The 26,761-nt window shown below is 33.4% G+C and overlaps 1 protein-coding gene across 1 annotated transcript; it reads right to left on the bottom strand.

The window, feature by feature from the left end:
* Positions 1-1,558: 1,558 nt before the first annotated feature.
* On the bottom strand, positions 1,559-25,084 carry LOC111713793 (uncharacterized). The gene is made up of 28 exons (XM_023488731.1): positions 25,026-25,084; positions 24,361-24,454; positions 22,438-22,548; positions 21,845-21,932; positions 20,615-20,668; positions 19,792-19,855; positions 19,386-19,430; positions 18,456-18,563; positions 17,362-17,420; positions 17,142-17,203; positions 16,251-16,626; positions 15,859-15,917; positions 15,476-15,524; positions 14,905-15,072; positions 14,217-14,288; positions 13,339-13,634; positions 11,116-11,693; positions 10,782-10,936; positions 10,247-10,304; positions 9,897-9,964; positions 9,111-9,201; positions 8,538-8,634; positions 7,445-7,536; positions 6,022-6,164; positions 4,992-5,057; positions 3,828-3,895; positions 2,218-2,316; positions 1,559-1,977 (listed from the first exon to the last, which is right to left on the bottom strand). The coding sequence occupies exons 1-28, from the start codon at positions 25,054-25,056 to the stop codon at positions 1,776-1,778; spliced, it is 3,453 nt and encodes a 1,150-aa protein (XP_023344499.1). The 5' UTR covers positions 25,057-25,084; the 3' UTR covers positions 1,559-1,775.
* Positions 25,085-26,761: the final 1,677 nt, after the last annotated feature.

The raw sequence follows: 26,761 nt of genomic DNA, 5'->3' as shown, positions 1-26,761 counted from the left end.
CAAATTTTCATTCATTCTTTTTCGCGAAAATTTTCGTTCAGCTTCGCGAAAATGTTAGTTAAATTTTTTTTTGCGAAATTTGTTCAAAATTTTCGCAAAATTTCTTCGAAACTTTCGCAAAATTCGTTCGAAATTTTCGCAAAACTAGTTAAAACTTTCGACATTTCCTTCAAAATATTTTTTTCTCGCGAAAATAAGATCTTCTTGATGCCAAATGGAAAAATTCCTATTTTTATCAAACAAAATTGAACAAAAATGAAAAATTTCGCGAAAATGAAGTCAAATATGTGGTCGAAAATACATCGAAAATCGAAAAATTTTGAGCAAAAATAAACGAAACTTGTTCCATGAAAACCCTGGCCTACATATAAAGTTTATCACAGGTTAGAAGTATTAAATAATTGTAAAAGGTAATTAGTTATGACTAAAGTGGTTTATAAAACTGGAAACATTTTACACGCAAAAAGGAAAACATTTAAAGAACAAATTCTGTAAGGAATTTTATTTGATATTTTATGATCTTTGATTTACGCGATACCTTTTAATGTCTTTCCATTTTCCAGCTATCTCTACATTAGATAATCGTTAATCCATTAATAAAATTGTGATCATAAAGTAGGGTCGGAAAATTGTTAACGGTGCCAAGTTGATAGCGGTTACTACTGATTATTAAAATTAAAAATAGTTGAAAAACGGGCGTCACTCACTCGTATGAAATCAGAAAATATCTATATATTTCTTTATTTCTTGACTTAACGTAATACTTCTATATTGAGATGAGGAACATATTTACAATAAAACACTGTAAATTTATATTTCCATAATATTAGGCTGGATTCATTTATACATATATCGACATTAAGAGAAAACACAAATTCCATAAGTTGATCAATACAACACTGAATTTGATCAAACCAAAACAGGGGGAAAAATGAAATAAAAAATATTACCAAACCGGCAGAGAAACTGAAAAAATAAATAAAAATACTTGGATGAAAAAAGGTAATAGTAGACCTGAACATAAAAAAATGAATGATGAAAAAATTAATATTTCCCCAGTTGAAATTTCATTTCACAGACTTGGACGAACTTATCATTAGATAATGGTTGATCTATTTGATTATAAGAGTTAAAATAATTAACATCGAGCTATTAAATCTGTTTCAAATTGATCTACCAATAACGGTGATTTAATTAACGTCCTTCAGTGCGGGATTGTAGAGGCCGGCGCAAGAGTATTAAGTGTTAGCACTGAAGTATCTTGTATCATCACTGAACTTATCTTGTGTTATCACTGAAGTATCTTGTGTTAGAGCTGAGTATCTTGTGTCAGCGCTGAAGTATCTTGTGTCAGCGCTGAAGTATCTTGTATCATCACTGAACTTATCTTGTGCTATCACTGAAGTATCTTGTGTTAGAGCTAAGTATCTTGTGTCAGCGCTGAAGTATCTTGTGTCAGCGCTGAAGTATCTTGTATCATCACTGAACTTATCTTGTGTTATCACTGAAATCTTGTGTTAGAGCTAAGTATCTTGTGTCAGCACTGAAGTATCTTGTGTCAGCGCTGAAGTATCTTGTGTCAGCACTGAAGTATCTTGTATCAGCACTGAAGTATCTTGTGTCAGCACTGACGTATCTTGTGTCAGCACTGACGTATCTTGTGTCACCACTGACGTATCTTGTGTCATCACTGAAGTATCTTGTGTCAGCGCTAATCAATCTTGCGTCAGCAATTAAGTAGTTTGTTTCAGCACTGACGTATGTTGCGTCAGCAATTAAGTATCTTGTGTCAGCACTGACGTATGTTGTGTCAGCACTGACGTATCTTGTGTCAGCACTGAAGTATCTTGTGTCAGCGCTAATCCATCTTCCGTCAACACTGAACTATTTTGAGTGAGCGCTAAACTATCTTGTGTCAGCCCAGGTGCAAGGTCAGGCAGGGTTTTGATTCGCCGATTCATAAAAATATCTCCACACCTTTAACAAAAACTAGGTTAGGCTGACATAATAGCATTAACCGAGAAAAGAATAAAAATTGTAAATTTGTTGGACACATGTGTATAAAATCAAAATTAGCGCAATATTTTATAAGTAATAAAAGCATACTTTTTTGAGACACAATATTGTAACTTTTCAGAATTTTGTAGAACCCATCGAAATTCAAAAACAAGATGAAAACCGGAATAAAAACCCAAGACTAAATCTAATTATTCTTACGTATGTAGTTTACTGATCAGTGAGAGAATGATTGTGAACTTGTCCGTGAATGATTGAGATGATGTACTCGGTGACCTCGCTTCTTCTTTCTGCAGATATCTAAACATAGTCATTAATAGTTAGAGACTGTAGAAGAAATATCACGTGACTCTCGGTTTCTCAGAGGAAAGTCGGGATTTATAACCCTAGAAAACTTATATAGATCAAGAATGCATGTTCATAATTTTTCTTGGAAAATTGATTTTCTTTAAAAAATAAATGGTATCGTCAGAAGTAAACACTTTTCAAGTTAATAATAAGACGAAGATTTATATACCTATGATAAAGGGACTGTATACCTATACATGTCACTAGTGACCTAAAGGGATATATCTTCCACATTTTTTATCAGAGAAAGGTTTTAAATGGTTTAGGTGTATTTGAATATATACGGCAAAAACTTGTGGAATAGGAAGAATTTAAGGTTCATCGACATAGGGTCAAACGACCTAGGGTGAAACGACCCAGGGTCAAACGCAGGGTGGCCAAAACTTTTTTGAAAAAATCCGTACATTTTCAGCAAAAAATCCGTACATTTTCAGAAAAAAATCCTTACAATCCGTACAATTTTCGAAAAAATCCGTACAATCCGTACAATTTTCGAGAAAAAACCGTACAATCCGTACGTTTTTTTTTTGAAAAAATCCGTACATTTTTTGAAAAATCCGCACATTTTCTTAAAAATCCATACAATCAGTACAATTTTCGAAAAAAATCCCTACAATTTAAGAAAAATAAAACCATTTTTGAAAATATTATTCAACAATTTCTCAGTTATAAAACTTAAACATTACTATTAAACTAGAGAACTAGAGAGCTAGAGAGTTAGAGAAATAGAGAGCTAGAGAGTTAGAGAACTAGAGAACCAGAGAACCAGAGAACTAGAGAACCAGAGAACCAGAGAAAAAGAGAAATAGAGAACTGAAGAGCGTTGATTCTAATTTTTAAAACTGTTTAGATCGGTGTGATTTAGGCCATTTAACAAACAAACGATTAAGTTATAATTAGAAAGAGTGGCGTGTGGATTTAGGATCTAATATAATTAAAATTAGCGTGGTGGGAGGTAGTACAGGGGTTGCACACTCAATTAAAAGAAAGTTAATATAAAGCTAAAAATGAAAAAATTTACAGATAAACGGAAGAAATTTGAGAGGATGTTCTCAGATCTGATAAAGAGACAGATAGATATATAGATAAACAGACAGATAAATAGACAGCCTGTCCTAGCCTTGGCGCTCGGCACCCTAGCCTGTCCTAGCCGCAGCGCTCTGCCCAGAAATTGTCTTAAAATAACTTAACCCTCAAATTATACAAAAATAAACAGCTAGCGTAGGTACGATATTGCAGTAGGTCGAAAAGTTAGTAGGTCAGAAGAAGGCGATGTAACATTACCCTTGAAACACGATTGATTTAATGTCGTCTTCATATTCAACAAAAATGTAATGGTCTTCCTGTAATTCATATAATCTAAATGAATTTGAGAGTAAACTGCGGGAAAATCTCTAATTTCAAAATTCAAAAATTAAATTTGATGATTGTTTTCCTCTCAGCTGTCAAGTAGACCATGTTACCTATAGAGTAGCTGAGCTAGACTGGTATTGAGGGTTCGAATATTCTTATTCTTCGCCAGCGGAGATTCCTGCAACGAATTATTAGTACCGTCAACGAATTTCGCAGCGATCTTTAAATTAACAGATAATTCTATTTTTTTTTTCATACTTTTCAGCAAATCTACATAATAATACAAGACATTCGTATAAATATATATATTTGTATTTTTTATATATCTATACTATATGAATGCTGATGAATGTCAGTGTCTAGTAATAACCAATATTAATAAAATTTCTAGGGTTATTTTAAAGGGAGTGAAGGCAATGTATGGTGGTTGAACTGAGATTGCAGTATTGTAGAGAAATTTTTTAAGATTCATTTGAGACAGATAAAACGCTTAAGATCTATAATTACTGAGTTTTAGCGCAAAATCGACGTTCAAAATCATCAATTTGGGTGAGTACGTTTTGAGAATCGTTTTTTTTTAATTATTAACTAACGACGAAAAAAATATAGTTAAAATTCTATAGTAAACTAATTAGATGTTTAGGTTTTGAAACATATTTCTCAATAGAAATTTGGCAATAAATCAATGTTAGAATCAATTATTTCGTTTTCATCATTATATTGAATTTTTTACTTTTTATTGATTTGTTCGCAGATTTCTACAAAATCTTCAAATTATTCAAATGTTGTCTTTTCAATAAAAATTCTAGAAAATCTGCAGCAAATCTTATTGAATATTGAATAAGGAGAGATTATAGAAACTAATAATTGAATAAGATTAGTGATTTTCTATGATAACCGTTAATTTTAATTTTCTTAACCTGTTCCTAAAAAACTTACTAGTTTACAGTAGAATTTTGTTACATTTTTTGTTGTCGTTATTTAATTATAAAAAACGATTCTCAAAACGTATCCACCCAAATACACATACAGCTAGACATATCATACATACTTGCTCAGACATATACAAATATATATATATTAGACTGTTAGACATGTCCACATCCACACTCAGGCATAAATCCTGGACAGTTAGACATATCATACATCCATTCTTAGGCATATATATAAAGACAGTTAAGACATATCCATCCATACTCAGGAATATATACTTAGACATATCACATCATATATATATGAAGGAAGAGCTTTATTACATAGATTAATTGATTGACCTGTGTCTGACTGACAGCTATCAGCAAGAACACGAGGCAACGCAGTTTCTGATCATTCTTCAAAATCTAAAAAAGGATTTGTTAATAAATCCAACACTATTTAATTTGTTTATATGTATTTACTGTTAGTAATATTCTCATCTAAACCTATCAAATAACATGATAAATCAAAACCTAACCTAAAAAAAACAAGATCTAGCCAAATTAAATTCCAGTTAAAATAATAATCAACTGTATCAAATTAAATTAAACACAGTCATTTGTTTAGATCTAAGAAAAAATTATGATAAAATTTTCAAAAATTGTTTAAATTAGAATTCTAATTAGCAAAGCTGTTCTGTCCATATGAATAATATTAAAGCTGTCCAATCTGTATAATAATAAAGCTGTCCAATCTGTATAATAATAAAGCTGTCCAATCTGTATAATATTAAAGCTGTACTATCTGTATAATATTAAAGCTGTCCTATTTGTATAATATTAAAGCTGTCCATTCTGTATTATAATAAAGCTGTCCTTTCTGTATAATAATAAAGCTGTCCAATCTATATAATATTAAAGCTGTACTATCTGTATAATATTAAAGCTGTCCTATTTGTATAATATTAAATCTGTACTATCTGTATAATAATAAAGTTGTCCTATCTGTATAATAATAAAGCTGTCCTAAGCTGTCCTATCTGTGTAATATAAAACTAACCTGTCCTATCTGCATAGTATTAAAACTAACCTTTCCTATCTGAAATAATATTAAAACTAACCTGTCCTATCTGAAATAATATTAGAACTAACTTGTCTAATCTGTACAATATTAAAACTAACCTATCCTATCTGTATAATATTAAAACTAGCCTGTCCTATCTGTATAATATTAAAACTAACCTGTCCTATCTGTATAATATTAAAACTAACCTGTCCTATCTGTTTAGTATAGAACTAATCTGTCCTATCTGTATAGTATAAAACTAACCTGTCCTAACTGTATTGTATTGACCCTAACCTGTCCTATCTGTGTAGAATTAAAACTAACCTGTCCTATTTGTGTAATAGTGTTAATAAAGAACTCCTCGTCTTCTTGTTTACTGCACCAAGGGCTGGTTAAGATATCAAAGTCTTGCATTGATTTAGATTCAGCATCACGAAACTCAGGTACAGAATCACAGATAATCTTTTCTGTAAAATAAATCTTTATGTAGGACTAGATTGGAAACCCAGCTTTGCCTAAAGTTTTCCCTTTAAAAGTCAACCAACTTAAAGGGACTGTGAGCGTAATTTCAAGAGGGCAATGTCGGATTCACATGAGTACCCTGAAAAGCTTTGTCAAGATCAAGTGGGAACGTTTTTGACCAGATAAAAGTTTCAAGAGTATCGTTGTGAATCGGGCATTGGCATCTTTGCATGGAGAGTCACTTCAAATTACGCTTAGAGTACCATTAACTTAGAATTTTTTTAACCCAGCCTGAGAAAATGACCCTGGTTCTACTGAGTTCCCAAATCGAAAGTTTGAGACAAATCGGTTTAGAGGTTCACAAGTTTATTTAGACAATAAATACAGGAATGAATTTATAGTCCTTCCTGTACCCCTTCGCCTAACAAAACCAAAAAAGAAGAAAAAATCGAAACATTTTTCTTCACCCTCTCCCCCCCCCCGCCCTTTTTAAAATCATTTTGGTCTTATTTGCTGAATTGGGGAAAATAAATGATTTTTGGGAGAAAATCAACAACTTTTTAGGGAAAAAGTATCACAAAAGTTGCTTTTTAAATCAAATATTTATTATTTCCCCATCCGAATTCTGAAAAATATACAGCCCTGCAAAATATACTACTGAAAACTTAATAAAAATCTCAAAACTTTAATGGGACCTATTAAACGGTTGAATATGAAGGCGATACTTATAATTTTGTCTTTATTATATAAGTTGTTATAAAGGAAAAAATTTTATTAATAGCTTGAGAATCAAAAGCTTCATGTTCATAGGACTATACAAATTCATAACTTAACAGTCGTCTTCCTATTCCACAGTTTTAAGGGTTTGACAGTAGATTATCTGTAACAACCAAGAATGTATAATAAGATAAGATACTCTGAATGTTCTACAATGTAGTTGAAGACTACCTTTAAAGCAATGGACACTAAATCCTCATAATACGTCACTCAGAGGCGTAGTCAGGGGTGGGGCTAAGCTCCCCCTAGACCAGTGCAATCTTTGAATTTTAGGTGGTTTTTAGGCCCCAAGGGGTGCTGAGCCCCCTAGAACTAAAAAATGTAAGCTCTTGACACTGCTGTTGGCACAATTAATATTTGTTGAACGTGATGATTGTTAGCTAGGTATCATGTGACGCGTCCTATCAAGATTTAGAATGCCAATTGCAAGAAAGACGGCATTTACCTATATTGGAGCGCATCCAGAGTATTTAACCTTTTTATACAAACAACCTTGGTAATAACCGACCTATGTCTGAGTTGAGAAGACATGTTTTGGATTCTTGCTCTAGAAGGTTGCCACAGTCGGAATACGAGAAATAAATTCCATACTCCAGGGCTCTAGAAAATACAAATTAAAGGGACTGTAAGCTTAATTTCAAGGGACACTCTATTCAAAGAGGGGAATGTCCGATTAACAACAGTTACCCTTAAAACCTTTGTGTATTCGTCGTGTACAGATATGTAGTCGGCTAAAAGTGATGATGTGTTTACCTTTTATCTGAACTGAGGCCGAATTTAAAGAATTTAAGCCGCATCTCAAATCCGCTAAAACCGGTTTTAATTGAGCGCAAGCTTAAATCTTGAAACATTGAATACGATTTAAAGTGGAACAACCCATATTTGAGCCGCGGCTTTACATATTCGGCCTCAGAGTCTAAAACTAAAGATGAAAAGTTCCGAATTAAGTTTTCAGTTTCAGCTTAATTGCCCCTTCTGACTTTATTTAAACCTAAATTTTAACCCAAGGTTTAAATATTTAACTTGCCAAAATTGACGAGTTAGAATTTAAACCCAGGGTTGAAGTCTTGAAATCCAACATTTTCCATAATTGTCTTATCAATAAATCATCACTCAGCTGAGAAAGGGGCATTCAACTTTAAGTTATATTTAAAAGTAAAAACCTTGATTTAATTAATTAATTAATTTTTGTATGTAAACCCAAAAAACAGTTTTAACTGCAAATATGTTCGTTCGGATATGTATACATAATTTAAAATTTAAAAACAGCTGATGAGCGATGGTTGCGTAATATCTCTCCGTAAATCCTTTTCTCTGATTTGTTCAGATTTTTCCCGGGAAATTCAAATTTCCATTCAGGGTTATATTAAGAAAGTTTAATATCAAAGAAGAAACTCATTATTCTACACAACTTTTAAGCTATAACTTAAATTTCGAGCATTCTTTAGTTTTAGACTCTGCTATTTAAGTCTTCAATTTTCCTTAGTTTCTTAAACGGAAATTACTGGAATTTTTTTTGAAAATGTGCCAATTCGAAATTAAAAATCCGCCAAAATGATTTAAAATGGCCGACTTACAGATCAATCGTAATTTATACTTACTCAAGGGCAGGATAAGAGTACTTGAACACGTTTGCGAGAAATCCATTTGAGAGTTTTCCTATGCTTGATGGGAACAGAATACTACTCATCCCAAAATCTAGTTATTGAATAGTTGTCATAACAAATGAACTAACGTTTGAACAAATATTTGGGGTTCGTCCTAGAATACGATTAAGGATGACCCATTGAAGGAGGCCTAAATGTCAAGAAAACCAAGATGCTCAGGATCCATTCCCTTATGACGGGGATCCGAATTTTTCTAGGAAACTTTTCATTTTTTTCCGTTTCATTTTAGACTTTTTTATGCAGAACTTATTAGTCAACTTTTAGAATCTTTATTTTGAGAAGTTATTATTGCAGATTATGGTTGATATGTTGCCCCCTGGATCCTCATTTACTTGAAGATCCAGAAAGCTAAAATGAAGCGAATCCGCGTCCCAAGAACCGCCTTTTAGAGATCTGAAGCACATTTTTGATTGAAAAATAATATTTAGTAAAATCGTAATTGTTGGTTAACCTACATCATGCAGTTCGTTAACCTTAATTTAAAAAATTCAAGAAATAAATACTTACAAGTTGCTTTAAATGATTCTCTTAGGTGATGGTAAGCATGTTCATCATAAACAACTTTACAGCCTCTAGGTACCACCATATCACGCAAAAACTAAAAAAAGATAAAGGGGGTAGATATTTTATTAAAAAGCTTTTTTTCTTCACCCCATGAAGTATAATAATTTCCATTCTATAGTTCTCTAAGCGTAAAAATATACACTCTTTAATCCTCAGAGCGTGTCAGAGTATACAGTCTGTAATGCTCGGAGCGTGCAAGAATATACATTCTTTAATCCTCAGAGGGTGTAAGAATAAACATTCTGTAATGCTCGGAGCGTGCAAGAATAAACATTCTGTAATGCTCGGAGTGTGCAAGAATAAACATTCTGTAATGCTCGGAGCGTGCAAGAATATACATTCTTTCCCCCCTGACCGTGTCACAATTTTCCATTCTTACACGGTCTGCTGAGCGTTAAAGAATGAAAATACTCATATATTCATTCTAGAACGCTAGAAAGCTAAATAAATATTGTCAACATTTTCTCCTGAGCTGTGTAACTATGGGAATTCCTACACAATAGGGTTACTACTATGGAACCTAACAGATCATTATTCTGAGAAAACCCAAAAATGTAAAAAATTAAAATAAAAAAAATGTATAATACAATACAGTGCTACTTCTATGAAACACCCTGGAACTATAGTTAATTTGTTAAATGTTTTCAAGATAGATGAAACAATTGTTTAGATTAGATGAAATAGAACCGATTATGCAGTAATTGGATAAGTAAAATTAATCTAATCTACCTTTGTCCCCAGGACAGGCTGAGACTCCAGTAGTCGTTTGTAGCAAGCTGATAGGAAAAACTTGCATCCTACCATAACCAGACAATCTTTCAGTGTTATGTAGGACTGTAAACGTAATTTCGGGTAAACCTCTATTGATATTCGGTTTTTGGTGGACACTCATTGGTGGTGGTTTCATACAATGACTGAACCAAATACTTTGAATGTTCTGACCCTGCGAGAAATGAAATAGGTTTAGTTGAGTTCTAAATCTCCAAAAATGGGCTAATATATGCTTTTTCAAAAAGGGGGCTATCCCTTGCGAGTTAAGACTGAATTCATTGATTTTAGAGTTAAGGATCGTCTGTTCCCTTCATAAATTTCAGCAATCATGAAATCTTCCTCCAATGTAAAGCCCAAGTAGGGAATCTGAAAATAAGATCAATCAATCAACCAATCAATCAATCAATCAATCAACCAACCAACCAACCAACCAACCAACCAACCAACCAACCAACAAGTCAGTCAACGGGACAATCAATTAACTAGTCAGTTCACTAATCAGTAAATTAATCTACGGATCATAGGACCAATGAAAAAATGAAGGAATTAATGATTCAATTAGCTAATTAATGATCAATCAATGATTCAATAAATAATCAATCAATCCTATCGGGGAAGTGATTTTTTATAAGTAGAGATTAAAGGGCAAGCCTACTAATTCTTCTAATACATTTTACCTAAAATATCAAATATTTTCCCTTCTTCATTTGTATTCCCCATGCATTTCAACGTAAAAAAAAACTTTCTCCGCCCTATCATGGACAACATATGGGAAAAAATTATTTCCAGAAGTGGCATGATTTTTAAAGAAAATATACACCCCTGATATAAGCATAATTCTACCTTAAATTTGTTTACTTGAATGATTGGATTACTAAGCCTTTGACGCTTTCTTAACTCTGTTGAGGTTTTTTCTCGTTCCTGCGACCTGGATCGTTTCTTCAGACTAGCGGCAGGGAACGGCGGTAGGGAAGGAGACTTGCTCACGATGACAGAAACTGTTGAAATTTTGAAATAAATGTTGTGAAATTGATTTGATCAAATTTAAATGTAATATTTCTCGTTAAAAAGATCTGAAATAAGTGCATTTTAGACTCATGATACTTTCGAGATCTTTATTAAAAATAAATTTGCTTTATACATGCAAAAATAACTTCTATATTTTAATTCAAATTGCCTTGGTTTAGAGGTACAACAGATTCTTTGGTTACAATACTTCTGCCAGTGGCAGATGTTTTCACATTTTCTTCACCATGAACGGCTGCCATCACCGCGTTCAGAGGGGAAATAATATTTTTGGTAGAAATGCTGATTTCATTCGCGGATTTTGAAGATTCAGGACGAGTATTAAGGAGCACTGAACCGGTATTGATAGATATTTTTATATTTTGTGACTCTGGAACAATATGGTTGGGACTGGATATAGGAACCAGTGAAGGTCGTCGTTGATTCATGAGCCCTGAAACTCCCGACACTGAAATCGCAGTACGAAGCCCTGAACTTCCAGATGAATGATTTTCTAGGAGAACGGAAGGCCTTTGGTTGCTAGCTGACGGTTGAATAGAAGTAGATGCTAAAGTAGGCATAGATTGAGTAGGAGCAGGGGCTAAAGTAGGACAATGTTGAGCTGGAAGAGAGGGTACAGTAGGACGGGGTTGTGTAGAAGAGGACGGAGTAGGGCAATGTTGGGTAGGAGAGGAAGGACTGAGACGAGGTTTCTTACAGATAGCGGACCAGGGAGCAGCAGAAATAAACCTTAAACACAATGGACATTAATTCCAAAACTAACACTTGGCCCATTTCTAACACTGAGTGTTAGAAACGGGTACACATTGAAAGACTGGGTGTTTGGATTCCCGTCCTACATCCAGAGTAAAAGTCGATAGTAAAAACTATAACCAAAATTTTATTTAACAAGACGATTGGACAACAATTCCCAATTTAAATCTTTTTAAATCAAAATTATAATAAGAGTTCTTTTTACAAGAAAATGTCAGGTTTTCCATTTGAATTTGAAACATTGTCGCGTTTTCGAGACAAACCTACTATACCGTTTTTAAGTATAATCCATGATTCAAAACAAATTTCACGTTCATAACTTACAAAATAAATCACAGAAAACAAAAATTATATTATGAAGAACTTCTAAATTATTTCTAGAATCTAAGTTTCACATTTTATCTGTTAAAATACAGAATATCGATGATTTATTTTCAAGCATTTTAAGCAAACAGTTTCCAGCATTTTTAGTTAAATCTATATTGTAAGAACCAACGATACTAATATTTTGATTTCTCAATGCTTTAATGATTTTTAGATTATAAAAAAAAGTTTGCTTTTATTTTTTGTTAATGTTTCAAAAAATATTATTTTGTTACGTAAGTGCGTAAATGCATTGACATTGATTCCGGTAATTGTCTCAAAACCCGGATATGTTCAGAAAACGTGATATGAGCTGAAATCCGGTAATTGTTTCAAAATAGGGAAATGTTCGAAAATGCAATCAAGAATCATCAAAAACTAATTCTCACACCTTATTATTAAATTAATGTTGACATTTATTGCTTCAATATATAGTTTTACCCATTTTTTATAAGTATACGGTGTAATTTTGTTCTACTCGTCTTGGATTTAAAGATATACTCACGAAAAGATAACTTTGCAGATTTGGCCCATTTCTAACACTCAGTGTTAGAAATAGGCCAAGTGCTAGTTTTGGAACTACTATCCCCTGAAACATGAAAGACGTTGTTTTTGATATTTACTCCAAACTAAGATAATTTATATTTAACCCCAAAAAATTATTATTATTTCTCCTCCCAAGCATTAAAGGGAGTGTTATAAAAGTTAGAACTTCTTAGAGATAAAACAATTCACATCCAACAAGCATGTTTTATTTTTCCTTTAACCGATAGCTAACCCTTGAAAAAATCCACTTCTTATGATCCATTTTGTTTTGATCATCCGTCTGTAATGAATTGATCCAATCTCAGCTCATATAAAATCTTTCCCTCTGGTAAATAATTTATGAAAAGCATATTTATTTATCAAGTAAAATTTCCAAAACGTTTGTCATTTCTCAAGCCAGGCTAGTTTTGAGGATCCGGATCCAAGGATAAAGTGATGAGGATCCGGAACTAAAGACCACAGCCCTGGGGGTGACATTGAGTTTTAATGCTATTTATAATTATAAAAAATGCAAGTTTTCTCATCCTTTTGTAACTTTCTCCCAGAAATTCTTTTATTTTTTCACTATTCCTAAACCCTGTAGATCATCTTGAGAAAAAATATTTTCAACTGGGAAGGAATTGATCTTTGAAATAATCTACACCCCTGAAAATCCGGTAGAGTTCAGGACATGTTTTATATAACATACATAAATAAAAGACGAATTTACTACCTTTGACTGGGACTATAATGGTGACGGAGAGATGAGTCTTGAACGGAGCTGGGACGAGGTTCCGCTACCATCGAACGAATGTGAATTGAGGGGATGTGGTTGGACGAAGGACGAATATATCTAGGTCTATCCTTGCTTCCTAGCACCTGAGGTTTAATGTGACGAGGCAGTTCTTGGACTTGTTGCCGCGCATGATACAGTTGGCGGTGGGGCTCGGAGCTGTAAAACTGTGGCTCGACAATTTCGATTGTTTCAGTAATCTCCTCACCGCGTTGGGTTGAAAAAATCTCAGTCTCCTACAGCATTTAAGAAATAAAATTGAGTCAGAATTTTAAATTCAAGAGCTAAAATAAGGTGTATGACAATTGACGAATGCAGGGTTTACTAATATCTATTGTTACTAGGCTATCGAAGCACCACATTTCTGTTTTAACTATTAATTGTTACTTTTATTCATCACCATTTTTTTCTGTAATATAAAACAAAAATAATTTTTTTTACGAATTTACAATTTTTTTTCGTGGATTTTAAAAATAAAAAATTAAGAATGTTGAAAACACATTTTTGTAACTCTGAGCTTACCCAGTTCTTTCCTGCTATCATGTGAGATCCCACACAAAATTTGGGCCCAATTGGTTCAGCCGTTTTGACGTTTATTGGATACAAATAGACAAACAAACAAACAGACACTCAGACAGACAAACCATCATGTCTCCCATATCAAATATTTTCCAATAATAAAGGGTTAGGAGTAGATTAATATCTATCCTATCCTTCCCGAAAGGGCCAAACATTTTTGAAACTTTAATGTCCTGGGAAACTCGAAATCAAATTCGATTTATCAATTATCAAATGAAAAGGATTAGTTAAATAATCACCTTTCTTCTAAACTCTTCTTCAAAACATAGATCAACCAGTTTTTCTATATCTATCTTCCTCTCGGGAACCTCCTGAACAATACACTTAAAGAGTGTCATGCCCGATTCACAATGGCACCAATTAAACCATTATCTCATCAGTAGCGAAGAAGATATTGTCGTTTTTGAATCATAAGAAATGTTGAATTACGTATATTACGTTCACTGTCTTTGCTGCATAAAGCCGCAATAAGAAATCATCCAAGAATACCGAGGTTTCAGAATACTGAGGTTTAAGGATACCGTTGGAAAATGGGCATGCCGGTCTTTCAATGGACGGTCATTTAAGAGGTCTAAATTTGAATTATAGCACGCCAAATATTTATAATTCCTCATTAGTTAGCTCGGAAATGATCAATAAAACATTTATTCGACAAATTATCTCGTTTTTTTTTAAATATGGCATTAAATAAGGTCAGTTTCGTAGCGTAATACAATAAACTTCGTCCCCCGAGGCAATTTGTATCATGCCAGTCAAAATAAGGCAACAAAAAAAGACAATAAAGCAAAAAGCATTCTGGTGTTAGGGATAGGGGAGGGTAAGAGGGGAGAGGTGTAAAAATATAAAAAAAAATGCTGATATTGATTAACGAGCTTGGGAATACCCTAGATAACCTCCCGTTAAAATATCGTATTAAAGTTACTTTACCTGCAAAGGTTCGTTAATCTCGTCGTTTTCAACAATAATCTGACCGTTCTCAACTACCAGCCGCTGACCGTTTTCCATAATCAACCGTTGACCCTCCTCGAGTACGACCGGTTGATGACCGGCGACCGGTTGAAGACCATGAATCCCTTCGGCTGTATGATGTTCAAACTAAGAATTGGAAAGCTCAAAAAAATCTTACTTTTATAAGTAATAAAAAAAAATTCCATTAATGTTAAGTATCAAAAATAAAAATCTAATATTTATTTTAAAAAAGGCGAGAGAAAAATCAGTGAACGAAAAAAAATAAAAAACATAAAGAGTTACCCACAAAGAATGAGACTAAGACACAACTGTGCGGAAATTATTCAGTTTATTTCCTCCTATTCACGACACTTTAATTTAACCCTGGGATCGTCACTAGATCGTCTTTACAGTCTCATCCTGAGTGGGTCACCCTGTAGTAAAAATATATGTAATAGGTTTAATAGGTTTCCCAGAATAAAAGAATAGAATTATTTTAAAAATTTAAAATAATAATTAAGAATTAATAAAAATCATTTTTGAGTCTTACATCTTGAGCAAATTGATGCATCGTTGAAATATCTTCCACCTCCTCTATACTAAATAATAAATATTCTTACTAAATAAATGAACAGAAATCGAAACCGAATAAATCGAAGAAACGGAAGAAACGGATAAACGAAAACCAATAAAAAATAAACGGATAAACGGAAACTGGATAAACGGATAAACGAATAAACAAACGAACAATCGAATAATCGAATAATCGAATAATCGAATAATCGAATAATCGAATAATCGAATAATCGAATAATCAAATAAACAAATAATCAAATAAACAAATAAATGAATAAACGAATAAACGAATAAAAAAATAAACGAATAAACGAATAAATGAATAAAAGAATAAATGAATAGATAAAAATGAATTACCTATGCCTAGGATTGGTGGAGTTACGTTCCTGCTGCAGCCGAAGATATTCATGAATAATCTAAACAAAATTAAAAACAATTAATAGATAAAATCTAAAATTGATCTTGCCTTTATTAAGCGGCATATCCAATTCACTGTAGTATCTTTTAAACCTATGTCTCAGGAAACCTGATTGGAGTTAGTCTTTGATTAACTAATTGAAACTTAGATAATTTTCTATTTTAGTTTACTGTTAAACTTATTGCTATTACAATCAAGCTACAGGATATTGTTGTGAATCAGACACCTTCTCCTCAAAACCAATCATGGAACTTCTTAAAAAAATTCATAAGGGGGAGGGGATGATTTTTAGAGAAAATATAAACCCCTGGCTCCCGAAAATCGAACTCACCCTGTGATCCTCATTTCTTGAATCAAATTGGACACCGGGAGCAATTCTTGGAACTTCCGCCACCTCCTCCTGCTGTCCTGTTGCTGCTTCAGGAGCAATACGTTCTTCATCTCCAACAATCCGTTCGTCGTCACCAACAATCATAGATTCCTGTGCATCCATTCGCCTCAGCTCTTCAGTACTACTCTCCTCTACTCCTATTAATCTGGAATCATCTTTATCTAATTTAATCTTTCGTTTCTCCGCCTTCGGAATCCTTTCAACCATCTGCCCATCTTCAGTCCTCGCCTTCTTGACATCCGCCTTCCGTTGACGGTTATCCGCCTTAGTTTTATCATCGGCTTCAGATATTGGCCTCGCTTCTAACCCCGTTTCACTAGAATATTTAAATAAAAGACAAGGTTTGCGAATTGGCGCAAATTTTCTTTGGAGTTGATTTGTAGTTAAAACCTTACAATCCTCGAACATCCTTGAAATCATCTCTGGATTGTTCAGCAGATTGACCCATCCGACATTTCAAAACGAAACCCGTTAGCCTATGGCTTGAAAATATTCCCTATCTTATTTCATATTTTAACTTTAGTTTCCAGGATATTTTGATTTTTAGTTCAACAGTTAGTCTGACATTAATTCCTAGATGGGCGAGTTTCTCAAGAAAAATTGACGAAATAAGTAAACATTTAATCCTATTGAACATTAACAAAAGATCAAGATCAAGCATTGTTCAATGTTCATGATATCCACCATATTGTGGATCCCACAATACACGAGCCCCCACCTCTGGTTAATTTAATAATTTGATGATTACGATTAATAACAAATAATACGTTATAATCAAACATTTTATTTAAGACATTTAAATAATTTTTTTCTTCTGAAAATTAAGCCAACCTGATGTCCTCTTCCTGTGACTGTTCTGCTATAGATCTATCAAGGCTACTGTCAGGTTCCACCTCCAATGATTTAAAATGCAATTATTAAAATGAAAGTGTAAAAAATCAATGAGGTAGGATTTTCAAATTTAAGTGTTTATTGGACTAATTATAGTCACAACCGGAGTTTAAAAGTCGTCTTCCTTTCAGGGATATTTTAGACTGTCGGCTGTATTTACCTGGATAAGTTCTCCTGTAATCTCCTCTTGCCTACTCTGGTACTCCTCAGACTCTACAACTAGGAAATCAACAGTTAAAGAAACTCTGTACAGTAAGGAAGGTCGATTTCTAATGAATTGTAAACTAAATTCATAATTGCTTCATTCAGATTTGTAGGGACTGGGAGCATAAACATTTGAACAATTTTAAGAAAAAAGAATTTTTTCTTCTGCAAAATCAATTTTAGTACGGTGATAAGCGATATTATATCAATATAATGAAGACGACTTTCTATTTCAATTTTGATTTAAATCAAGCTTTTTATCAGCATGGATACACAAAAACAAGGAAACGAGAAGCTGTCAATTAAAAAAGATTATCTTTAATTACTTGTGAACTTGTAATTCTAAAAGAGCTTGTTAATACTAAAACTTAGATAAACATGTCGTATTCATTATAATGTTATAATCCCCAACCACCGTAGGACGAATTAGACTAAGAAAAAAATTAATTAAAATCCCACAAATAAACAAAAAATAATTCTTCAGAAAATTTATGAAATTTTATTTTTGCTGGCGCCATTTTACGGCATGACAAATGAAAACACATCTCCAATTCCCATTTAGCCTTAATCCCAGCATATGGGAGATAAATAACCAATGAGTGTAGTTTAAGAGGTAGCACAATAACCTGTTCATGCCACTCACTTTATTCACTTTACTCACTTTACTCACTTAAAGTGTGAAAAAATGTCAAACCCCATATATTAATGCTCATTGCTCATTGTTCAAAATAATTCTTTCTCCATCTCATTTATTTTTAGACTATTTTTACAGTGTGATGTGACAAACAGTAATTAGGATCCATTTAATTTGCACACGCGGATCCGAATCCTGGATCCGCACTGTAAAAAATGGATCCGGATCCAGGTCATGAACATTTCTTTAAGATTTACTGATTAAGAAGAATTTTCAAATTTTTTGTTTGTTATTTTTATGCTAAAACTAAATAAACCAATCAGAATTGTGGAATTTTTTTTATAATCTCTTTTTTCTCAACAGTTCAGCTTTGGGTTTTGAGAGCCTAAGATTTTTTTTCTTTCAATTTCTCCTACCTTCCTCCACTATAGGAGCCTCACTGAACTCAGCTATAGTGACAGGTTCAAATGTTTGGCTGCCAGGATGGAAAATATAATAGGTCTGTTGCCTCACAGGTTGGGCACCTACAGACAGGGGGATATAATAATAATATTAATAATATTAATTATTTTGATAATTTTGATAATTTTAATAATTTTAATAATTTTAATAATTTTAATTATAAAAAATTTCTCGTAAGAGCCTTATTATGGAACCCCCAGAAGTAATCAAAGTTATAGGCCAGAGATATGTTTGGAAACATTGATTAAGCGAAAAATATATTAATTCAAAGAAGGGTGAAGACGACTTTTGATTTGCATCAGCGTAGAGAAATTTCATAGAAATACATTTAATAGATAGTACATTTCATAGATGAGACATTTCATTTCATGGACAGAGGAGATTTTTTATAATTTTATAATTTGTTTTTTTAAGAACTTCTTTCATCTGTGAAAACCTTTCCGTCTATTTAAAAGTTTAAAGTTTTAAGTTTTTATTTTTAAGTTACTCATAGTTACTCCCGCCATTTACCCGCGTTGCCAGTGAAATAAAAAAAATATAATTTATAATGTAAATCTCCTCTGTTTACGGAAAATCTTCTCTATGAAATTTCTATGAATTGTCTATATAATGTCCTATCTATGAAATGTCCTTCTATGGATGGTCATTGAGGGTCACTTAAATTAAGCTTACAGACCCTTTTAGACAGGAGACAATATTAGACCTTTAAATTGTGAGATTAATGAGTTTTTGGTTGTCATTACAATTTCATCTTTTGTGGGTAATCCAGTAGAGAACAATTTTTATTGACACAAGGGGGGGGGGGTAATGTTTTTATTGATATAAGGGGGGTGGGTAATGTTTTTATAATGAATTATGATTTTTATTAAAATATATCCCCCTGCCTGACGATATATGAATACCGGTCTCTTCCATTTCAGCTAGCTCATCTTAAATATATCATTTTTGTTATTGTTGTCAACATAATTGGTCATCATGATCATCATCGATAATCATTTTTATCATGATGATTATTATGGTCATCATTATAATCATATGTCATTATCATCATTATCATCATGTCATTTTCATCATTATCATCATTACCATCATTACCATCATTACCATCATTACCATCATTATCGACATTATTAACATTATTGACATTATCGACATTATCATTATTATCATCATTATCATAATTATCATCATTATCATCATTTTCATCATTATCACCATTAACATCATTATCATCATTAATATCCTTATCATTTTTATCATCATTGTCATCACTATCATCACTTAAATCACCTTGAACTCCTTCCTGTTCTCCAGGTCTAAGCTCAAGAACAACCTTCTTCCTTCCCTCCAATGCCTGAAATATCTATTTCAAAATTCATGTTTTTAAAAAGGATTTTTTTTTCCCTGAAAGTTACCTACACTAAATTGCCGAAAGAGGAAGACCAAATGCAATCTTAAATGTATTTGATATTGTTTAAAAGTAGACAGTTATTTTTTCAGTAGCTTGAACATCAACTTATTAAATGAAATGGGTCAAGATCCAAGAACTTTTCCTTCCTTGTCAAAATCAAAAAAATGATGCCAGCCCAGTACACTGTACAAATTAAATGTTTCATGTTTTTGGATTGTTCTGTCTCAAAAAAATTCAAAGTTGTCTTCAAATTCGACTCGTTTGTTGGTCCCACTATTTATCCAAAAATTAAATCAATTTTGCCTCAGCTTCGGCATTAACTAAGAATCTATAGCAAAATAAATAATAAAAATTTGCTAAAAAAAGGGTTTTAATATGTATTCAAACCAGGGTATAATTTTCTATCAATTTTTAATGTTAGCTTTGAAACATATTGTGCAAGTTTTGAAGAATCAGAATAATTTTCGAAAGATTATATAAGATTAAAAGGTCTTTAAAATACTTTTTGTACTTATGAGCATCCATAAAACTTCCCTGGGCCATGGGGTCATATGAGGTCCCAGAGAAATGTTGTGTCGGATGTGTGCAGTAGTTTTGACGTTTATTGGATACAAACGGACAGACAGACCAGCAAAGTACAAACACAGATTATTAGCTAAGGAAAACCTGTGGTTTACTTCTCCTCCTGTCTACTTTTATTACCTGGAGGAGAAGAGAGCTATCAATCTTTCCATTGCTACCGAGGGGGACCTGATACTGAAAAAAAATCATTCTTTATATCTTAATAGCTCCGCCCCCCCCCCCCCCTGGGGCGGAGAGTGTCCCAGGTCCACAAGAATCCAAAAGTGGTAAATATTTGAATACTGAAATACTTTTAAACAATTTTTGTGAAATTTTGTTTTTATCTTTTATAAAAAAAATAGTTTTTAAAATATCATAATTCTATCTATACGGAAGAAATCGGAAAAAGTCTAGCTAAAAAGTCTAAAAATATCTCATTAAACCAAAAATGTTGATCCAGGAAACTTATTACAATTTTTTTTAAAAGATGTCTTATTTTTTAAAAAGAAAAAAATTATCAATCCACAAAATGTTTTTATCCGCAAAAAAAAAATTTGTAAAAACTTGAACATACAAAATGAATATTGAAAATTCATCCCCCTGGGGGGGGTTTAAAATGAAAAATATGCACCCCTGGCGTATCCAGTATATTAGATTAAAAATATGTAAATGTTTTGTTAAAGTGACCCTTTATTCGACGAGTGGCAATGTCCGATTCTCAAATGGTATCCGTTAAACTGAGATCTGATTAAAGATGACATTTCTTCCTCATGCTTGCTCAGATTACGATTTACATTTTGGCGCACTTTAAATGAAGGGTGACTTGAAATTAAGCAAACATTTCCTCTAATTGGACTAAAGAATCAACCATTCTTGAAATAACATATCCATTAATCCAGTATCCACCCTGGGGTTTTTATTTAAATTATTTTATAAAATACCCCCCCCCCCCTTTATCTCATTCATTCCCCCAAGGATAAATTATTTACTCCAAAAATCTGGAAAAAATCTGCGTTAAATTTTTTTTTTTTTTTAACTCGAGATTGATGACGGATCTGCAGGATTTAACGGGATCCGTTGGATCCTGCAGCAGCAAAAAAATGCGAATCCAAGGATCCGGATCCATGCAGGACAAAATATTAACTACTGCAAAATCAACTTTTTCTCTCAAAACCCAAATCTGAATAAAAAAGTTAAATATTTCGGAATATTTTAAGTCGTAGAACAAAAATAAGCGATAAAAAAGAAGAAAAATAATTTAAAGATTCCTCTTTATTTATCGAATCAGTAAATCTTAATAATAAATGTTCATGACCTGGATCCGGATTGTGATCGCATCAAAAGTACATGGATTCCAAGCTCTGGGCCTACCTGTGTTAAAACTTCATCGTCTCCAGCATCTCCCTTCTTCTTGACACTAGCATCTACCAGGGAAGGCTTCATCCCAACAGCCAAACATCTAAAGAAGTTTTAAATATTACTAGCTGAAATGTCCGGCGTTGCCCGTGGAATTGAAGAAATTCATAAATCAAAAAATTTTTAACATCAAATTTAGATGAAAAAGTTTGATTTTTGGACAAAAAAGTTCGAATTTTGTAGCCTATTACTTTGAATTTTACGAAGAATCTGTTTGATCTATTAATTTTGAATAACCGCAATTTCTCTGTTCTCATTGGTTGACCTAAAATGATTGACTGCTCGATTTCCACATACGGCACTCTAATTGTTTGAATTTTAGGCACTTCACTGGATATCAAATAAAGATTAAATTAATCTGTTGGTAGAGAAACCAAATATCGAGATCAAACATAATCCCGACATCCACAATGCAGGAGTTCCCAAATCATTACAAACTATTGAAACACATTTCAACAATTCAGTAATTTTTTATTTCAGAAATAGGAAAGGAATGATTTTTACAAAAAAAATAACCCCTGAATATAATAATAATAATAATTCCTTACCTCTCGTATCTGCATCGTTTACAGTTTGTTCTTGTAATGCTGTTAACCTGACAGCCATAGTCTCCACGAACACAGGCGTAGGTGCGGGTTATCCCACGCCGGAAGAAAGCTCTAAAATAACTCTGTTTAAAGGGACTGTAGGCAGAATTTCAAGATCGACCCAATCATTGCAATATCTGATTTACAACGATACCCTTGTGACCTTAGTATGATAAAAAATGTGTAAAATGCCGTCGTTTTCTTGACTGGATAAGTGTTTAATTCTGTTACCTTTTCCTTTGCTTTTAAAAGCAAGAAATGCGCAAGAATTTAAAGAAACAAAACACGGATTTCTACTTTATACTTGATCCGACATAACAATGGTACCGTTGTAAATCAGACATTGCTTTCTTTGGATGGAAGGTCTCTTGAAAGTACAATTACAGTCTCTTTATCCTCGTCTTCCATATAGACATGCGTAGAAATGTGAGAAACAATTTATATAAATCTACAAAAACTCGGTAATATTTGAATCTTGATTATCATAATTAGATGATAAGGAACAGTGTAAAATATTCAATTTTAAACCGCAAATAAAATTTAATAAGCCCTTGACAACAAATGTTTCCGAGGTCTGAAGTTTTGTGCTAAATATCCGTACTGGGGTGAGGATATTCAAGAGAAATTACTTTAATTCGGCCTTCAGACATAATAAGATATTGATAATGTAACAGATTGGTTAATTTAGAGATTAACAACATAGTTCTGACTTCAGATAATTTCAAATCATTAGTGGCATGCACAACGGTAACCTTAAATGCTTTATGTTAGTGACAAGCACAACAGTAACCTTAAATGATTTTTGTTAGTGGCATGCACAACGGTAACCTTAAATTCTTTACATTAGTGGCATGCACAACGGTAACTTTAAATGCTTTATGTTAGTCGCATGCACAACGGTAACCTTAAATTCTTTACATTACTGGCATGCACAACAGTAACCTTAAATGCTTTATGTTAGTGGCATGCACAACAGTAACCTTAAATGCTTAACATTAGTGGCATTCACAACGATAACCTTAGATGCTTTATGTTAGTGGCATGCACAACGGTAACCTTAAATGCTTTACATAAGTGGCATGAACAACGGTGACCTTAATTGCTTTACATTAGTGGCATGCACAACGGTAACCTTAAATTCTTTACATTAGTGGCATGCACAACGGTAACTTTAAATTCTTTACATTAGTGGCATGCACAACAGTAACCTTAATGCTTTATGTTGGTTGAATGCACAACGGTAACCTTAAATGCTTAACATTGGTGGCATGCACAACGGTAACCTTAAATTCTTTACATTAGTGGCATGCACAACGGTAACCTTAAATTCTTAACATTAGTGGCATGCACAGCAGTAACCTTAAATGCTTAATGTTGGTGGAATGCACAACGGTAACCTTAAATGCTTTACATTAGCGGCATGCACAACAGTAACCTTAAATGCTTAACATTGGTGGCCTGCACAAAGGTAACCTAAAATGCTTAACATTAGTGGCATGCACAACAGTGACCTTAAATGCTTAAAATTAGTGGCATGCACAACGGTAACCTTAAATGCTTAACATTAGTGGCATGCACAATGATAAACTTTAATGCTTTACATTAGTGGCATGCACAACGGTAACCTTAAATGCTTAAAATTAATTGCACAACAGTAACCTTAAATGCTTTAAATTATCAAAAATGAATGCAATCCCAATCATTGTATTACTCAAAATTGATTATTTTAAATTGTGGCTTCATAATGCTTTCGGATTTCAGTTGCAGAACGTATCAGAATCAATTAAAAAAAAGAAAATGTTACTTTGTAAATCGTTTATGTCACTTTATAAAAAGAGGACGATTTGAAATTACTTCTACAGTCCCTTTAAAAGAGAAGCTTACCTGCAAGAGTAGCAGCAGACGGCTCCATAGTGCGTATGCGCAGCAGAAGCTCCTCCACAGACAAGGCAGCAGCTCGTCAAAGTTAAAGCTCGGGCTGAAAAATATAAAAATCAATCTGCAAGAAAACTTGAATTTCTGAGCTAAATTACAAAACTAAACTTTTCCTCCCAAATTAAAATGATTCAAAAGTAAAAATAAGAAAAAATTTAAGCTTAAAAAACAGTGCTTGGGATCCATTTAATTTTGATGCAGATCCGAATCCAGAATCCGCACTGGAAAAAAATGGATCCAGATCCAAATCCGAATCCGGATCCAGGTCAATTCTTAAAGATTGTTTGAATTTTTTTATCAAAAGATAATTTTCAACTTTTTTGTTCTATTTTTTTCGCTTATTTTTATCCTAAAACTTGATACAACCATTCAAAAATGAGGAAATTTTTATAATCTCTTATTTTCCAAAAGTTCAGATCGGTTTTAGGATTTTTTTTTTTCAGTTTATGGTAGATATTTTACCCCTTAGATCCGGATCCGTGAATCCGCACATTTTTGCGGATCCGGATCCAGGAAGCCAAAATCTTGCGGATTCAACAGATCCGGATCCTAAGCACTGCAGTTAAAAAAAACTAAGCCTTAAACATAAAAAAATTCCTTTTTATTTGTTTTACCAATAGAAGCAGGTGTTTTTTCCTTCGGCATATTTTCTTACATCATTTAGTTAATTTCTGAAAAAATTATTGTTGGTAAATTCAAGAATTTTTTCAATCTGAATAAAAAAATAACATTTTCAGTCTGATCAGTGCACACTGTACACTGCACACTTCTCTCATTACTGTACAAGGGTTAATCAATCATCTAATCTATCAATTAATCAACTAATCAAAATAATGTCATTAGTGAACTTCGCCCTAAACCAACTTAATTCTAGTGGGCCTGTCATTAACCAATTTTTATCCAACGGGCGTGTCATTTATCGACTTCATCCTAGTGGGCGTGTCATTAACAACTTTATCCTAATGAGCGTGTCATTAACCATTTCGATCCCAGTGGGCATGTCATTCACCAACTTCATCCTAGTGGGCGTGTATATAATCAACTTGGTGAGTGTGTCATTAACAAACTTATCCGGGTGGGCGTGTCTTAAACCAACTAAATCCTGGTGGGCCTGCTTCTGTAGTTAACCCATTTCATCCGGCTGGGCGTGTCTATAATCACCTAAATCCCGGTGGGCCTGTCTCTGTCATTAAACACCTTCATCCGGTTACACGTAGCTATAATCAACTTTACTTGGTGGACGTGTCATTAACAAACTTTATCCGGGTAGGTGTGTCCTAAACCAAATAAATCCTGGTGGGACTGCCTCTGTCATAAACCAACTTCATCCGGGTGGGCATGTCCTTAACCAACTTCATCCTAGCAGGCATGTCATTAACCAGCTTCGTCTAAGTGGGCGTGTCTATATTCACCAAAATCCTGGTGGGCCTGTCTCTGTCATTAAAAAACTTCAACCGGTCGGCGTGTCTATAACCAACTAAATCCTTGTTGGGATATGGCATCAGTCAGTAATCCAGGTCAGCTAAAAACTAAACTATTTTTAAAAATTTCAAATATTACGAATGCACAGTTCATTAATGTTTTGATTTATTAAACAACATTAAAATTATTAGAATTCTTTTTAACAAATGATACCAGATAATCATTTGTTTTTAGAAAAATACCAGAAATTTTTTTTATGCGACACCCTTGATAAACAAGTGATTAGGTAATGGGTTACAGTGAACATTGAAGATTATGCATCGTAATAATAACAGGTGTTACAGGAATATTTAAAAACTTCTAGTAAAAATTACCCCGCATACACCCTGTAATAAAAATAAATATCGTAGTTGACCCTAACCTTGTTAATATATTTTTGTATTTGAATGCGCTGACCGCTACACCGGTCCGGGCAGTAATATTATCCTTTAAATAAATGTTAGTTCGATGTAAAACTTGTCTTATTGAGGACAGGAAGAGAGTATAGAGTTATTTGTGCCCTTTGAGTACTTGAAGTTTATCCGGAGAGACGGGCCAGGGTTGAACCCTGATCTATTCACATGGGACTAGAGGGGATACAGAGGAACAAGGGAGGCTACAAGGGACTAGGAGGATACAGGGGGACTAGGGTGGACGTGGAAACAAACGGACAAGGGGGGATACAGAGGAATAAGGGGGATATAGGGGGACTAGGGGATACAGCAGGGGACTTGGAGGATACAGAGGGACACAATGGAGTAGAGGGATACTGAGGGACTAGGAAATATAGCAGGGGACTTGGGTGGATACAGAGGGACAAGAAGTATACAATGGACTAGGGGTATGCTGATGAACTAGGGCGATACAGGGGGATACAGAGTGACTAGAT

Source organism: Eurytemora carolleeae, unplaced genomic scaffold (assembly GCF_000591075.1).
Source record: "Eurytemora carolleeae unplaced genomic scaffold, Eaff_2.0 scaffold1280, whole genome shotgun sequence".
NCBI classification, from domain to species: Eukaryota; Metazoa; Arthropoda; class Copepoda; order Calanoida; family Temoridae; genus Eurytemora; species Eurytemora carolleeae.
Note: the sequence above shows the minus strand (reverse complement) of the source record. Positions and strands in the feature narration are given on the sequence as shown.